Source organism: Rutilus rutilus (assembly GCF_951802725.1).
Source record: "Rutilus rutilus genome assembly, chromosome: 13".
Taxonomy (NCBI): domain Eukaryota; kingdom Metazoa; phylum Chordata; class Actinopteri; order Cypriniformes; family Leuciscidae; genus Rutilus; species Rutilus rutilus.
The window spans coordinates 27,952,070-27,970,506 of NC_140218.1; the positions used below are offsets into that span (position 1 = coordinate 27,952,070).

The 18,437-nt window shown below is 44.6% G+C and overlaps 1 protein-coding gene across 1 annotated transcript in view; it reads right to left on the reverse strand.

Moving 5' to 3' along the window:
* The window catches only part of LOC311302985 (uncharacterized protein), a gene marked incomplete at its 5' end in the record, with an annotated part of 130,476 nt that overhangs the window by 15,570 nt on the left and 96,469 nt on the right, over nt 1-18,437 (reverse strand). The window contains 3 exons of the mRNA XM_084429188.1: nt 247-396; nt 715-867; nt 12,346-12,495. Of these exons, the coding sequence (XP_084285314.1) occupies nt 247-396; nt 715-867; nt 12,346-12,495 (453 nt within the window). The remainder of the gene's footprint in view (nt 1-246; nt 397-714; nt 868-12,345; nt 12,496-18,437) is intronic.

Below are 18,437 nucleotides of genomic sequence, written 5' to 3' on the forward strand. Positions count from 1 at the left end.
GTGGCAGAAGGAAATAGTTCTGCACAAAAGATGGGTTTAAAGACCCTCCATTGTTGTTTCTTATTTATTTACACACTTGTGCCGTCAAACTGTTGTACAAACACAACATCACACTGGTAGCCATGCGATATGGCTATATATCAGAACGCTGTGATTACTTACGGCACTCCGCCACAGCCATGCTGATATACAGCCATATCGCACTGCTAGAGTGAGATATTGCTTTAATATAATATAATATATTACCTGTAACTGGAGCCATACACTGAAGTCCACATCCATTGCTGCAGCATTTCTCATTGTTGGCACAGTCACTGTCATCGGCACACGACACAAAACTTATCCAGGCACACATTCCTGGTTTCAATTTTGTGCTTGGACACACTCCTGGATTTGCTGTTATACAGACACATGACAGAGAAGCCAAATCAATGAATGCTGAATGTTTTTTTCACTGGGGCTTTTGGTTCTTTTGCTGTTGTTGCTGTAAGGACCTTTGAAATAACATAAATCATTTGGCGAAGTGATATGGACATGTAACGCAGTCAAGATCTGCCTGGAACTACTTTAGCCATGCGTTTCCCTGAAAATAACTGCACACCTTAGCATCTTCGTCAACCAATCAGATTAAAGCATTCAACAGACCTGTAATATAATATAATATAATATAATATAATATAATATAATATAATATAATATAATATAATATAATACCTGTAACTGGAGCCACACACTGACGTCCACCGCATGCAGTGCCACAGCATTTCTCATTGTTGGCACACTCACTGTCATCGGCACACAGCTCTAAACCCATCATGAAACACACTGCTGCCTCATGATTTGTGCTTGGACACACTCCTGGCTTTTCTGTTATACAGACACATGACAGAGAAGCCATATCACTGAATGCTGAATGTTTTTTTTTTTTTTCAATGTAAAAAAATATATTTGTAAGTTGTATATATTATTGGAATACATTTTACAACAACGAACACCTCGGGTGTGCATTATTTTCTCAAAATGCAACGGACCGGAGTCAATTATTCTGCTTATCATTATTTCCAAAAAACAAGGAAATAATTTTCTGTAAGGACCTTTGAAATAACTGAAATCATTTGGCGAAGTGATATGGACATGTATTGCGGTCAAGACCTGCCTGGAACTACTTTAGCCGTGCGTTTCCCTGAAAATGACTGCACACCTTAGAATCTTCGTCAACGAATCAGATTCAAGCATTCATCAACTCTTTAGATGAGAGAACTGTTCTAAGACTGTCAGATAGAGAGAAACACATAAAAAGTGCAGATTGGTGGGTCCCTATAAGGACCAAGATTGAAAACCCCTGTTCTAAACCAGCGTTTCCCAACCAGGGTGCCTGGCGGGAGCAGGGGTGTCCTGTAAAAACGCCATGAAACATTTAAAAATTTCTAAAATGTGTAAAAAAAAAAAGAAAAAAGAAGATGTATCAATCTCGGATGTCTCTCATAACAACAAATTACGCACACAAATTTATAATAAAAATGCTAATTGTACGTTTTCCATGTCTGGTTATGTCCGTGCTGTCAACGGTAACGCATGCGATTCATGTTTTTCAGTTCAACGCGTTATTAACGCAGTTAACACAGCATCCGTTTTTTCTGTCATCCTTTGGCTAGCGTTACATTATATGATCACGTTCTTATTCATGCAAATGCTTTTAAACCATGCAAGCGCGAAAAGACAAAAGACAACGCGCTGCCCGTGAATGTCCTTTCACACTCAGGGAGAATCGAGTTCTCTTTCGCGCTTGAACGAATAATAACACACAATTATGCCAAAATGTCCATTTTGTTGAGTATCCTCATAAGAGCAGTCTTAAATTAGTTAAATGAAGCCCTAAAGGAACGTAAAGAGTTGTGAGAAAATGGGACGCGTGCTCCACATGTGCAGCCATGACAGCAGAATCAAAAGAACACATGCAGGTAACAGAGAAAATCACTCACTACTCTTGACTTAAGAACGCTTGTAGCTTTAATAAGGATTAATCTATATTTAATTCATAATTTATGCAGTGACGACTGTAAAGTATTTGATAACTTTATTAAACTTCTGTGTATTTCCTACCTGTTAGGTAGGAAGGGCACAGTTAAATATTACATTCATTATGGACTTATGTGAGCATTGTTGTAAGTTCACATTTTTTGGAGCCAAATAAATGTTACAATTTATAGCTTTCAATTATACTGTAATGTTAAATGGTGATAATTAATGTTTAAAATTGAAAATAAATAAATAATTGAAGACATCAGTATCAGTATTGGTATCAGTGATACTGGCCTTCATTCATAAAAAGATGGCATAAAACAATTATTTAAAATATACTGTCTCTCCGGGAGTCGATGGGCTTCCTGGAGAATTTTACAAATGCTTCATAAATGACCTAGTGCCCATACTAACCAAGGTGTTTAGATACTCCCTCTCTAAGAACAACCCTCCGGAGACATGGTCACAGGCCATTATATCTGTGATTCATAAAGAAGGGAAGGACCCAACGCTCTGTGAGGGATACAGACCTATCAGCTTGATATGCAACGATCAGAAAATACTGACAAGTATTCTAGCACAGAGAATTCAAAGACATATTACTACTCTGATTAAGCCAGATCAAACAGGATTTATTCCTAACAGACAGGGTGCTAATATAAGAAGAACCCTAAACATCATTACTTGCGCTAAAAGAGACAAGCAAACATCAATGTTAATAAGCTTTGATGCACAGAAAGCATTTGACACTGTTAATTGGGACTTTCTGTACAAAACGCTATCTGTAATGGGATTCCATCCAAAATTTGTAAATTGGGTCAGAGTTATTTACAGAAATCCAAAATCTCGTGTCAGAGTAAACGGATGCTGTTCTGAGTTCTTTGACCTACAGAGGTGGGTGAGGCAAGGGGACTGTGTTAGCCCCCTGCTTTTTGCTATAAATATTGAACCCCTGGCAGCATCTATAAGACAGAATGAGGAAATAAAACGCATAAAAGACATGGGAAATAAGGAGCACAAGGTATCTCTTTATGCAGACGATATCGTGACTTATATAAGGGATCCAGTCCTTTCTGTCCCTGCACTGCTAGACACCTTAAAGAAATATGGAGAACTCTCTGGTTATCAAATCAATCAATCGAAGTCAGAGGCAATGATGTTAGTTGGACATTGGCCAATCCAATTATCAGAAAGGCTTGATTTCCACTGGTCTCAGGGATTCAGATATTTGGGAATTATTATAACGACAGACCTATCAAAACTGTTTAAAGCCAACTACGGGAAATTGATGGGCCACATAAAAGCGGACCTTACAAGATGGGAAATTTTGCCACTCTCCCTGATAGGAAGAATAGAAACTATAAGAATTAACATTTTACCTAGGTTGCTCTTTCTCTTCCAATCCCTACCTATCTATGTTCCTGCCTCCACCTTTACTATATTGGATAAATGGCTATCCAAGTTTATTTGGCAAGGCAAGCTACCCAGACTTAAATTTAAAAGACTACTCTGCCCAAAGGAAAATGGAGGCCTGGACTTGACTAGCCTGAAAACGTACTCGGTTACTAACGTAACCTCTGTTCTCTCTAGAGAGGGAACGAGTATTGCGTAAGCTAGCTTACGCTGCGGGAAAGTCTCCTTTCTCGAGATACTGAAGCCAAAAATTATCCTAATTTTTTAAAATTTGTCAACGCAGTGCGGCAGCCTGCAGACCTAGGGCAAGCGAGTCGCGTGCCCATTGGCTGCTCTGCGGCAACTGCAGCAGCCTATGGCTGAGCCTTGCGCGTGACGTCACGTCCAATGAGCGCGCTTGGCGCGCTTAGTGCGTCACAGCCCGTCATTAGGGGTGTGGCTTAGCGTATATAAGCAAGGAACAGAGGCTGCTTCGCTGGTTTCTGTCGCATGAAGCGAAATGAGCTCGTGGCGAGAGCACGGCGGGTTACGCAATACTCGTTCCCTCTCTAGAGAGAACAGAGGTTACGTTAGTAACCGAGTACGTTCTCTTACGAGAGGTTCTCTCGTATTGCGTAAGCTAGCTTACGCTGCGGGAACACCTTTGTCAACGCCGTGCGCGCGCCCAGCATCCTGAATGAATCCCATGGGAAGCCCAGGGAACGCGAAGCGGAGCTGGGCGGCCAAGATACCACAGTACACAAGCACATAATATGGGGCAGGGAGCGGCACAGCCGGTCCAACTAACACTTCCATATAGTGTAGCTCAACCAGTAGAGCTAAATCAGCAGCGTAGCCCGCGCACAGACAGTGGGCTGGCTTACGCGAGACTTAGACTGATAGCACTTTGGCCTGCAAAGCGGGAACTTCCAGGTTGTAAAACCTAACAAATGTGGAGGGGGAGGCCCAGCCTGCCGCTGCACAAATGTCATGAATGGGAATCCCACTGGACCACGCCCACAATGAGGCCATGCCTCTGGTGGAGTGTGCCCGAATGCCCAAAGGGCACTGCAGGTTTTTGGATGCGTAAGCAGCTGCGATAGCATCGACTATCCATCTGGACAGGGTGTGTTTCGAGGCGGCGAGACCCTTGGTGCGCCCACCAAACGAAACAAAAAGCTGCTCTGAACGCCTGAAGGCGGCGGAGCGCGAAATATAGCTTCTCAGCGCCCTAACTGGGCAGAGGAGGTGACTATCTGCCTCGCAGCCAGTATTCGGCAGGGCTGAAAGGGAAATGACCTGCGCTCTGAAGGGAGTGCCCAAAATTTTTGGGACGTACCCATGCCTCGGTCTGAGAATAACTTTAGAGTCATTAGGTCCGAACTCGAGGCACGCAGCGTTAGTGGATAACGCGTGAAGGTCTCCCACACGTTTTACTGAAGACAGTGCTATCAGAAAAACGGTTTTGAGCGTGAGGTATTTCATGTCCACAGTTTCTAAGGGTTCGAAGGGATGTGCTTTCAGTGCGTCTAAGACCAGTGAAAGATCCCACATAGGAACCGAAGGGGGTCGCGGGGGGTTCATCCTCCTCGCTCCTCTAAGGAAGCGGATGACAAACTCGTTCCTTCCTAATGCGCGGCCCGGCTCTGAAACAGAGAGCGCTGAAATGGCCGCGACATAGACTTTGAGCGTGGAGGGGGACCTGCCCGCGTCCAGTAGCTCTTGAAGGAAGCACAATACTTGCGAGACCCCACATGTCTGTGGATTGAGTCCTCTGGCAGTGCACCATTTGTTAAACACAGACCATTTAGACGTGTAGAGCCGCCTCGTGGAGGGGGCTCTAGATTGTATGATCGTGTTCATCACCCCTTCTGGTAGATCAGCATGTAATTGTTGAGGCTCCACGCATGCAGAGACCAGTGCTCTGGGTGGGGATGCCAAATCGAGCCGCGGGCTTGAGAGAGAAGGTCTCTCCGCACCGGAATCGGCCAAGGGGCTGAGTCTGCCAATTGTATGAGTTCCGGGAACCAAGCTTGGTTCTCCCAGAACGGGGCTATGAGGAGCACTGTGTGGCGCGCTTCCCTGACTCTCTCGATGACCTGGGGCAGCAGAGAGACAGGTGGAAACGCATATAGCGGGCCGCTGGGCCAAGGCTGGGCCAGCGCGTCCTCGCTCTTCGAAAAGAACGCTGGGCAGTGTGCGTTGTCTTTTGACGCAAAGAGGTCGACTTTCGCTCTGCCAAAGCGGCGCCACAGCGACTGGACTGTTTGGGGGTGTAGAGACCACTCCCCAGGGGGAACGTTGTCCCTGGACAGTCTGTCGGGGCCCTCGTTCAGATGGCCAGGCACATGCGATGCTCTCAGAGAGCGCAGAGAGTGCTGAGCCCATACGAGGAGGCGTTCCGTCAGGGCGCAGAGTTGCTTTGATCTGACACCGCCCTGGCGGTTCACATAGGCCACTACTGAAGTGTTGTCCGTGCGGACTAGAACATGGTGACCATGGAGGAAAGGGAGGAAGTGCATGAGCGCTTTCTCGACCGCGAGCATCTCTGGACAGTTTATGTGTAGGAGATTCTCCTGGTCTGACCAGTGGCCAAAGACCGGTCTGCCTTCGAAGAGCGCTCCCCAACCTAGGTTGGACGCGTCTGTTGAGACAACTTTCCGGTGAGAAACCACTCCCATATTCACTCCCGTGTGATACCATTCGGCTGCTAGCCAGGGCTGCAGGGCTGAGACACAGACCTGAGTCACTCTGATTAGCGAGCCGCCGGTCGCCCAGGCTCGATGGGATACGCGCGTTCTCAGCCAGCGTTTAAGCGGGCGCATGCGCAGTAAACCCAGCTGAAGCACTGCTGCAGCTGAGGCCATATGCCCCAGAATGCGCTGAAATGCCTTCAGGGGAACCCGGTTGCCTTCTTTGAAGGATGCAGCGAGGTGCTGGATGCGGCGCGCGCGCTGCTCCGACAATCTGGCCGTCATCGCCACCGAGTCCAGTTCTATTCCGAGAAAGGAAATCGACTGCCGGGGCGAGAGCGAGCTCTTGGTCCAGTTGACCGCTAGACCCAGACCCTCCAGGTGGTCGAGTAGCGCTGTTCTGTGAGACACAAGTTCTGTCTCTGACTGCGCTAGAACGAGCCAATCGTCCAAGTAGTTCAGAATTCGCATTCCCTGACTCCTCAGGGGAGCGAGAGCCGTGTCCATGCATTTCGTAAATGTACGGGGTGCTAAAGACAGGCCGAACGGCAGGACTGTGTATTGATAAGCTCGACCGTCGAAGGCGAATCTCAAAAATGGCCTGTGACGGGGAGTTATCTGGATCTGGAAATACGCGTCTTTCAGATCGAGAGAGATAAACCAGTCTCCTGGGCGAATTTGCGCGAGGATCTGTCTGGTTGTAATCATCCTGAACGGCCGTCTCATGAGAGCCTTGTTCAGATGTCTCAGATCTAAAATAGGTCTTAATGCTCCGTCCTTCTTGGGAACGAGGAAGTAACGGCTGTAAAAGCCTGACTCGCTCAGGGAAGGATGCACCTGTTCTATGGCCCCTTTTCGCAGCAGCTTTGTTATTTCTGCATGAAGCAGATGTGCTGTTTCCAAACTCACTTTCGTTTCCGTCTGCGCTAGAAAGCGCGGAGGGCGACGAGCAAATTGGAGCGAATAACCGTGTCTTATGGTGTTGAGCACCCATTCTGACGCGCCCTGAATAGCCTCCCATGCTTTTGCATGCATAGCTAGGGGTCGAATGGTCTCTGGGTTCAGATCGCCGCGTTGCGCGGGATGGGGAACCTGTATCAGAGAAGACGGGGCGGCGCGCGCGCCGCCGATGCTCGGACACGAGGGCAGAAGAACAGGGCTGGCCGACTGTGCAGAATTTAGTAGCTCGATCTCGGGCGATGGAGCGTGAACTGCTGTCAAATAACCCAGGCGTGAGAGCGGCGTGGGGATTATGGTGTCTGAAAGTGGGCGCGCGTGCTCGTGAGCTGGCGCGGGATTTGCACTTATGACACGGCCAGTGTTTGGGGGCTTTATGAGGTTTGCAACCTGTCTGGCAGAGCGGGCAGTGGGCAGGTGTGAGCACAGGGCTGTGGGCACATTTCCTACACTTGATGCTCGAGCGGAAAGTTTCCGCTTTAAGAGATAGCGCTCTGGACGCGTTGCCATGGGAACCTGGTCTGTGTGAGGCAGTGAGCACACGGGAGTGGGCACTTTTTCTACACTTAATACCCCTGCGGCTTGAGCCGTAGCAATTTGAGGTAACTGAGTGACAGAGCGAGCAGCGAGTAGTTGTGAGCACGGAAGTGTGGGCACATTTACTACATTTAGTACTCGAGCGGTGTGAGGCCGCTTTATGAGAGAGCGCTCTGGGCGCGTTACCATGGGGATTGTACTTGTGTGAAGCAGTGAGCACATGGGTGTGGGCACATTTTCTACACTTAAAGCACTTATACTCTTTTTGAGATTTATCTGGGTCGCCGTGAAAACGGCGTTTGTGTGCAGGCGAGCGAGTGTTAATACTGGCTCGTTGGCTGCGGTGTGTGCTGCTGCAGTAGCCTGAACATAGGGGACTGACAGAGCTGTGCGTTTTGATGGCGGTCCGGCCGTAGCGGGACTCAACCATCTTTTCCTCCTTGCGGATGCTAGGAGGACTTCGCGGGCTCGGGCTTCAACGCGATCTTGGGCCGCGGGCCCCGTGAGGGCGGCGGTCTGTGACGGCTGGTCGAGCGCGACCTGGGGCGATTGCCCTGGCGTCGCTGCGAAGCGCTGGGGGGCCTGGAAGAGCGCTGGTTAGAGCTGCGCACAGGAGGCTGAGTTTGAGGGCGGCCTGTGGCTGAGCTCGAACGGCGGGGCAGGAAGAGGTCCATCGCCTGCGACGCCTTCTGTACCTCAGAGAACCGATCCACAATTCCGCTGACCGCAGGGCCAAAGAGGCCGGTGGGCGAGAGTGGTGCGTTGAGAAACACAGCGCGCTCTGACTCACTCATGTCCGCGAGCGTCAACCAGAGGTGTCTGTCGATGACGGTGAGCGCGGCCATGGATCTGCCGATGGCTTGAGCAGCGGTCTTGGTAGCGCGCAGCGCAAGATCCGTAGCGCTGCGCAGATCGGTTAAGGCAGACTGATCCGAGCCCTTCTCGTCCAGTTCACGGAGGAGGTCGGCTTGAAGGATCTGAAGAATAGCCATTGAGTGCAGGGCGGAAGCAGCCTGGCCGGAGGCGGCGAAAGCGCGGCCGGCGAGAGCTGAGGTGGTCCTGCAGGCTTTAGACGGCAGGGCAGACTTTGAGCGCCATCTAGCAGACGGCGGGCAAAGGTGCGTTGCCACAGCATCCTCAACGGCGGGGATGCCGTTATAGCCGTTCTCGGCGGCTCCGTCCACCTGGGAGAGAGCCGAGGAGACTGGCGGGCGGAGTCTGGTGGAGAACGGAGCGTTCCAGGACTTAGAGAGCTCGGCGTGGAGCTCAGGCAGGAAGGGTGCTGACCTAGAGGCAGGCGCAGGGCGGCGGCTAGGCAGAAAAAACCCGTCAAGGCGATTGGGCTCCGGCTCCTTAGGTGGGGGCCAATCCAGTCCCATTCTCTCGACCGCTAAAGTGAGGAGGCGGAGAAGCTCTGCGTCAACACTAGCGCGGGTTCGAGAAGACTCCAGAGTCGAGGGGGCGGAGCGGTGAGAGCCCGACCACTCCTCGCTGTCAGACGCGAGCAGAGAGCAGCTGTCAGCGGCATCATCTGCATCATCCCCCAGGGCGACGGCAGTGCGGGCAGTGGCCGGCCGCTGCGCGTCGGTGAAGGGTGGGGGGGAAGGAGAGAGCGAGGCTCGCGGGAGAGGTTCCGGCGAGCACTCAGCTGTAGCGTCCAGTTCCGGCGGCCTTTGAGAGCGACGTTTCTTCTTTCGTGGCCCGGAAGAAGCGGCCGGAGAAGATGGAGTTTCTTCAAACTTAGCGAGTCGAGCCCGTAGGGTCGACATCGGTAACTCCTCACACTGTTCGCAGCCGCCCTCGGAGAGAGCGCGAACAGCGTGGTCAAAGCCCAGGCAGAGAGCGCACAGCACGTGGCGGTCTCCGTCGCTGAGCGCGGCTCTGCACGAGCCACAGGATGTGCGAGGCATTTGAAACAACGCCTCGCGCTCTTTTAGATGCAAGTGTGTCGCGGCGGACACACAAACACACAACACAGAGCAGAAAAGGATATAATATGCCGGATGGCGCAGCAGGCAGGGAAGGCTGAAGGCGGCGAGCGGCCGGCGTCCTCAGGCTGAGATCCTCGGCGTGCTGGTCGCTGGATTCGACGGCGGCTTCCTCGGAGATCAGCGATGCGAAGAGCTTCGCTGAAGAGACAGAAATCAGCGAAGCAGCCTCTGTTCCTTGCTTATATACGCTAAGCCACACCCCTAATGACGGGCTGTGACGCACTAAGCGCGCCAAACGCGCTCATTGGACGTGACGTCACGCGCAAGGCTCAGCCATAGGCTGCTGCAGTTGCCGCAGAGCAGCCAATGGGCACGCGACTCGCTTGCCCTAGGTCTGCAGGCTGCCGCACTGCGTTGACAAATTTTAAAAAATTAGGATAATTTTTGGCTTCAGTATCTCGAGAAAGGAGACTTTCCCGCAGCGTAAGCTAGCTTACGCAATACGAGAGAACCTCTCGTAAGAGAACATATTATTGGGCAGCCCAACTCAGATCAATGGTAGATTGGATGTCCCAAGACACTGACACTATATGGGTTGGAATGGAGCAGAGTGAATGCCCAAATTTACCATTAGATTCAATCCCATTCCTAAACCAAGACATATGGGGGAAAAAGAAGATTGCTAATGTATGGAGTAAAAACACCCTAAAAATATGGTCAATTGTGAGGAAAAAATTACAACTACCCAAGACTATTTCCAGAGCTATAATGATAGCAAACAACTGTGAGTTCTCCCCAGCTAGGCTAGACAAAGGATTCCTGAAGTGGAAAGAAAGGGGTCTAGTTGTATTGGACCAGCTGTTTGACGGAGCAGTCCTGAAATCATTTGATCAGCTCAAAGAGAAATATGATTTACCAAACCAAGACTTCTTTAGGTACTTACAAATTAGACATTACTTGCAAAACCATCAAGAATGGGAAAAGCTCTGCTCCCTACCAACAAAAATAGAGCACTTTTTTATATCAATAACAAAAGGAATAGTAAAGACCAAGTTCATATCACATATTTACAAGATATTGCAGGAAGAATTTAAAGAAATAATTTAGATATTAAAGAAAAATGGGAACTAGAAATTAACACAATAATTACAGATAAGCAGTGGGAGACTTCATGCAGTCAAGGACACAGGGCAACCAGTAGTCCAAACTGGAAGGAATTTGGATGGAAAATTAGAATGAGATATTTTAGAACTCCATTCATAACATCAAAATGGAGCAACACCTCAGACGGCTGTTGGAGGGGCTGTGGCTTGGTGGGGGACCACACGCATATATTTTGGGACTGCCCTAAGATATTAGAATATAAAAATAAAATAAAACGTCTCTGTATAAATCTACCTCTTGAACCATCATACTTTGTGCTAGGGGTACTGCCAGCTGATCTTGAAGAGAACAGCCAAACATGTTTGCTGAGAGTCCTTCTTTTAATAGCGAATAAGGCAATTACGGCCTCCTGGCTGAAGCCACACCCTCCAACGGTTGCACAATGGAGGGAAAGAATCCAAGAAGTTTATAACATGGAGCATACAACAGCATTATTACAACTGAAAGCAGATGTATTCCTAAATAAATGGTCATCCATTGCCCTAAATTTTCATTTGATATGAATGATATGCAGAATTGTATTTATTTTTTTCCATAGAGATTTGTGCATGCACATTTGTGTACACTTTTATGTTGTGTATTCTCATTTTCTTTTCTTTTCTTTTCTGAATATCATATATTTTCCTTACTTTTATTATTATTTTATTTTATTGTATTTCTTTATTTATCTTAATGCATTGGTCATTTGCAAATGTATTATGGTTAGGATGAGAGATGTCTGTGGATTACTGTTCTGTTTGTGGACTTGCCCGTGGCACCTTGCTGTACAATCAAAAAGTTCATTTGTGACACTGTATGACTGCACTTCATAAAATGAAATAAAAAGACAAGTTCAAAAACAAAAATATATATACTGTCTTTATGTTGTTTCTACATTCATTTGAAGATTAACTGTGCTATTACATTAAAAAATATATATTAAAACAAGCCATCTTGTGCAATTATAACAAAATGATCCCCATATAAAAACACAAATACAGTAAACAAACATTTAGGTGAGATTTGCAATGGTAATTGAACAATGTTTATATATGAATAAAAGCCTTAATCAAATATGTCATCATATAAAGTGATCTCTTCAGAAGAAATTCCTAGACTTTCAATGGATGGACAAAAAAAATAGATAATATAAAAAATATCTATATGACAGTAGGCGGTTCTTCCCTGTGGTATTAAAAATTGATACATTTCAAGGTATCGTGTCAAAGTAGTATCGTGACAACACTCGAGTAGGGTGCCAAATTTTTTTTGAAAAATTTCAAAGGGTGCCGTGACTGAAAAAAGGTTGGGAAACACTGTTCTAGACCATACCAGAGCATTTACTATTTGCCATATACACCAGGAAAGACACATTTATTAATTATTATTCATTAATGTTAATGATAAGCATTTCAAAAAAAAAAAAAAAAAAAAAAAGCATTTATATTTCTGTATTGTGTTATATTTTTATGTTAGTAAGTGCTGTTAAAAATTGCTCTGTGCATAATGAGCTGGTGGGTTTATTGTGATTTGTGGTGGGCCGCTCTGTGGCAGAAAGTCCAGGGCCACTTTTTAGCCCTATAATATAATATAATATAATATAATATAATATAATATAATATAATATAATATAATATAATATAATATAATATAATATAATATAAAAATACCTGTAACTGGAGCCATACACTGAAGTCCACATCCATTGCTGCAGCATTTCTCATTGTTGGCACAGTCACTGTCATCGGCACACGACACGAAACGTATCCGGGCACACATTCTTGGTTCATATGTTCTGCTTGGACACACTCCTGGGTTTTCTGTTATACAGACACATGACAGAGAAGCCAAATCACTGAATACTGAATGAATCTTTCACTGTAAAAAAAGTTTTTTTGGAAGTTGTATATATTATTGGAATACGTTTTACAAAAGAACTATTTCAGTCTTTCTACTTTAAAATGTTTTATTCAATGTGTAACTTGCTGTTTCTATGTAATTATTTTTGAACTTCACTAGCCATTTCTGATCTAAAACTGTTTCTGATCTTAAGCAAGAGACACCTTGAGTGTGCATTATTTTCTAATAATTCAACGGACCAGAGTCAATTATTAGGGCCCAAGCCCTGAAAGGGCGAAGGCCCTATTGTTTCCGGTAGGATTATTTATTATTATTATTTATTATTATTATTATTATTTTGTCAACCTTTCGGGCACTTTTGGGGCTCTTAACATGCTCGAAAACTCTTGAAATTTTGCACACACGTCAGAACCCGCGGCCATCAGGTCCGGACTGAAGCTGGTACCCGGGCGTGGCAGGGGGGCTCGACAGCGCCCCCTGGAACGGGATCCGAACACGTGTCCATAAATCAAACACGCTTGCATGTAATAATATGAAACTCGGTACACATATAGATCTCATCGGGCCGAACAACTTTCGTGCTCTAAGTTTTACGCCAGCCAAACAGGAAGTTGGCTATTTAGCGTTGTTTGGAAACGCATGCTGTGGAATTTAATGTACTCCTCCTAGGGAATTCATCGATTCACCTCCAAACCCGGTGTGCATGAAGTCAAGACATTGAGGATGCTAAATTGCGGACGGATTTTTGATATCTCGAACGGTTTGGCCGTGGCGAGGAAACAAATTTATGGCGAAAAAATGAAACAGGAAGTGTGTTATAACTTCTGCATACATTAACTGATCTTGATGAAACTTCAGCAGTGTGTTCGTTGTAAGAGGCCGATCACATGGATGTGACTATTGTGAGTCAAAGTTATAGCGCCACCAACAGGCAGCAGGAAGTACATCACTTTCAAAATGCTTTGAAATCAGTGTCTTATTTTTACCCGATTTGCTTCAAACTTTATGTGTACAATGTAGACACACGGCAGATGTAAACCTGTGAAAGGATTATTGATATCTTAGATACTGTTACCGTGGCAATGCATCAAACTTTAATATTCTTTTTTGATGCTTTTGAGACTCTTAACATACTTGAAATTGCATGAAACTCAACAGACACATCACATTTATTAGCCAGTAGACATGTGCAAAGTTTCAGAAACGGGCATGGTGGAATGGCTCAGTAGCGCCACCTTTAGTCAAAAATGGGGGCTTAGTTTTTCCTAGAATCACAAAACTTGGTATGTGTATTGTTCTCATCAAGACGGACAACTTTCTAATTTACATGAACCATCTCCGACCAACAGGAAGAGAGATATTTTGGTTTGAATGTGGATTTTCTGAAGAATTTTCTCTCCCTCTCTCTGTGTCTGTGTGTGTGTGAGGGGAGGGGGGGATTTGACTCTTGCTTTTATATTGTTAATCAAGGTTTCAGGGGCTTTTGGGGTCCTTAACGTGCTCAAAAACTCTTGAAACTTTGCACACAGGTCAAAACCCACGGCCATCAGGGCCGGGCTGAAGCTGGTACCCGGGCGTGGCAGGGGGGCTCAACAGCGCCCCCTTGAACGGGGTTCTAAAACTTGATCCATATATCAAACACGCTCGCATGAATTAATATGAAACTCGGTACACATATAGATCTCATCGGGCCGAACAACTTTACCCCGGTCAAGTTTTACGCCAGCCCAACAGGAAGTCGGCTATTATGGGTTGTTTGGAAAACGCTTGCTGTGGAATGTGAAATACTCCTCCTAGAAAATTCACCGTGTCCCCTTCAAACTCGGTGTGCATGTAGTCAAGACTTTGAGGATGCTAAATTGCGGACGGATTTTTGATATCTCGAACGGTTTGGCTGTGGCGAGGAATCGAATTTATGGCGAGAAAAGAGAAACACGGAAGTGGAATAACTGCTGCATACATTAACTGATCTTGATGAAACTTCAGCAGTGTGTTCGTGGTAAGAGGCCGATCAGATGGATGTAGCTATTGTGAGTCAAAGTTATAGCGCCACCAACTGGCAGCAGGAAGTGTGTCACTTTCAACATGCTTTAGACAAAAGTGGGGGGGTTAGTTTTAACTACAGTAAAGAAAAAATAGTTTTTATATTGTTCTCATCAAGCCGGACAACTTTCTAATTTACATTCAATAGCTCTGGCCATCAGGAAGTCAGATATTTGGGTCTGAATGTGATTTTTTTTGCAAAATCAGCCTCTGAATTTTTAGCCACTCCTCTTAAACTATTTATTTTATTCGTACCAAACTTTTTCAACATGATGAAACTACATTAAATATGCTAAGTTGTGAATGGATAATAAATATCTCAAACGGTTTTGCTACGGCGAGGGATTAATGTCCAAAAAGGAAACACTAAAAATCTTCTAAAAATGTAATTATATACCATTTATTTCTATATAAAAGTATACAAATATCACAACTAAACCCATTTTATTCTGTTTTTGCAATTCAAGAAGAATGAAAAAGTTAAAAACAGGCTATTTAGTGCTATTTGGTTCAACAAAAAAGCAAACATAGGGCTATACTGCCCTCTTGTGTCCAAAAGGACATCAAAATAGTATATAACACTTTTTACCAGGTAGGCCAATATTGTATTTAAATATACATTTATTAGGTATGTGTCTGAGGATATTTTCCCACCGGTTAATCGACGTGTGACACAAGTGGGTGCTTTTAAATCGCTAATATAAAAGTGAAAGTAAAAAAACGGACGTCCGCACGGACATTGATAATGGTGCACGTTGGAAAGAATGATACTTTTAAACATAACACTAAACCGCCATTAGGTGTCGCCAGGCGACCATCTTAATGAGCGAGTCATTGATTCATTCGTTCAAATGATTCGTTCCAATGACTGAGTCATTCATGATTGAGACAGATGTTTATGGATTGACCATTGAATCTTTGAGTCAAGCGATTCGTTTCAAAATGCTGAATCATTCAGTAATGAGAAAACAAGTTGCTGTGATCTTTGTTTAACTATTTTTGCTGCTGAAACAGAACAAAAACAGTCAATATTGCATCTAAAATGTAAGTGACTTAATTGTAACTGTTTATTAACCTGTTGTATGAAATCAATGTCACAGTTTCAATCGTGATTGTATTCAGGAAATAGTTGCCTACTCGTCAAGTGAGGTTGCTTAACTCTATCATATGTTATAAAAAATATAAAAACTCCATATTTGTAATTTTTATAGTCAGTATGTTGTTAACTGGGTTGCTTTTTTGTGTGCTGCGCTCATTTGTTTACAATTCTCCTGGAGAAGCAGCATGAGCCTCAGCAGTGCAACCCCATTGATCAGTAATACATTTATTATTAACTGATGATTGCAACTTAAAATGAATGTAATGAAATTAGAATAATCTCTCGTTTTAGTGATTCCCAAGTTATTTTTTTGTTATTGACGTTCTAATCAGGCTATACTCTGGTCGGGCAAGTAAAATTCTCTTTCAGGTAGGCCTATTGTATTTATATATAAATATATTAGGGATGTGACTGTGATAACATTTTCCCACCGGTTAATCGACGTGTGACACCACTGAGCGCTTTTAAATCGCTAACTATAGTATACTATATACTAGTAAAATACAGACGTCCGCACAGACATTGATAATGGTGCGGAGTAGAGCGAGCATTTTCAATTTATTCCTATGGATGTAGGAATTAACTAAAACATTTTATTTATGTTTTTGTGTCCACTGTTCAACCGCAACCGCGTCACACACACACACACACACACATTCCAGAATTGCAATCTTGACATCGCAGCCTGTTCATTATAGCCCTAATACAATATAATAATAAAAATAGTCAACCTAACATAAACGAATTACACTGCTCTGTTTAAATAGTCAGTAGTACAATCTGTACCATTCACAGTAAGCAGAGCTCCACTGTGATGTTTCCAAGAACATTTTTGCGCGTGTGAAGAGGATGATTTTTTCCATCGATATTGGAACACGAGTGAAGTACAAAGCCTATAATAAAGAATAGTTTAGCATCCAAATACATCGCAAATATTGAAACATTTTGATTCTAATGAGAGGGTTACGTGAGACCAACACTGCTTACTTTCGTTTTTATTTTTACATTAAATTTAAAGGATTTGTTGTGGAATATTTTGGGTGTATCATAAAATCAGAATAAGGTAAGACAAGTAAAATTTTCTGTCTTATATTTATATATATATATATATATACGTATATATATATAAGTATATATATATATATATATATATATATATATATATATGTGTGTGTGTGTGTGTGTGTATATATATAGATATTTATATACATATATATATATGTATATATATAGATATTTATATATATATATATATATATATATATATATATATATATATATATATATATATATATATAAATATAGCAGCGATGGAGGGCCAAAGCCGGTGGCACCGCCATCCCCGGTGCCTTTAGGTAACTAAAGGCACCGGGGTGGCGGTGCCACCGGCTTGGGCCCGCAATCGCTGCTCGCAGCTATATTTAGGGCCCAAGCCCTGAAGGGGCGAAGGCCCTATTGTTTTCGTTAGGATTATTATTATTATTATTATTGTTCTTCAAGGGTTCGGGGGCTTTTGGGGCCTTTAACGTGCTCAAAAACTCATGAAACTTTGCACGCAGGTCAGAACCCGCGGCCATTAGGGCCGGGCTGAAGCTGGTACCCGGGCGTGGCAGGGGGGCTCAACAGCGCCCCCTAGAACACAATCTTAAATCTTGGACACATACAAGAACGTATTAGTATGAAACTAGGTACACATATAGATCTCATCGGGCCGAACAACTTTCGCGCTCTAAGTTATTAGCTCTGCCCAACAGGAAGTCAGCTATTATGGGTTGTTTGAAAAACGCATGCTGTGGAATTTAATGTACTCCTCCTAGGGAATTGATCCGATCCACACCAAACTCGGTCAGCATGAAGTCAAGATATTGAGGATGCTAAATTGCGGACGGATTTTTGATATCTCGAACGGTTTGGCCGTGGCGATGAAACGAATTTATAGCGAGAAAAGATAAACAGGAAGTGTGTTATAACTTCTGCATACATTAACTGATCTTGATGAAACTTCCGCAGTGTGTTCGTTGTAAGAGGCCGATCACATGGATGTGACTATTGTGAGTCAAAGTTATAGCGCCACCAACTGGCAGCAGGAAAAGTGTCACTTTCAAAATGCTTTGAAATCACCCTCTTATTTTTACCCGATTTGCTTCAAACTTTATGTGTATAATGTAGACACACGGCAGATGTAGACCTGTGAAAGGTTTATTGATATCTTAAATACTGTTGCCGTGGCAACGCATCAAACTTTAATATTCTTTTCAGATGCTTTTGAGACTCTTAACATACTTGAAATTGGATGAAACTCGACAGACACATCACATTTATTAGCCGGTAGACATGTGCAAAGTTTCAGAAACGGGCGTGGTGAGGGGCTCAGTAGCGCCACCTTTAGTCAAAAATGGGGGCTTAGTTTTAAGTAGAGTCACAAAAATCGTTATGTATATTGTTCTCATCAAGCCGGACAACTTTCTAATTTATAGTCATAAGCTGTGACCAACAGAAAGTGAGATATTTTGGTTTGAATGTGATTTTTTGTAGAATTCTCTCCCTCTCTCTCTCTGCCTCTGCGTCTCTGTGTGTGTGAGGGGTGGGGGGATTTGTCTTTTGAGTGAGATTTGTTTAAAATTCCTGTTTTTCAAGGTTTCAGGGGCTTTTGGGGCCTTTAACGTGCTCAAACTCTTGAAACTTTGCACACAGGTCAGAACCCTCGGCCATCAGGGCTGGGCTGAAGCTGGTACCCGGGTGTGGCAGGGGGGCTCAACA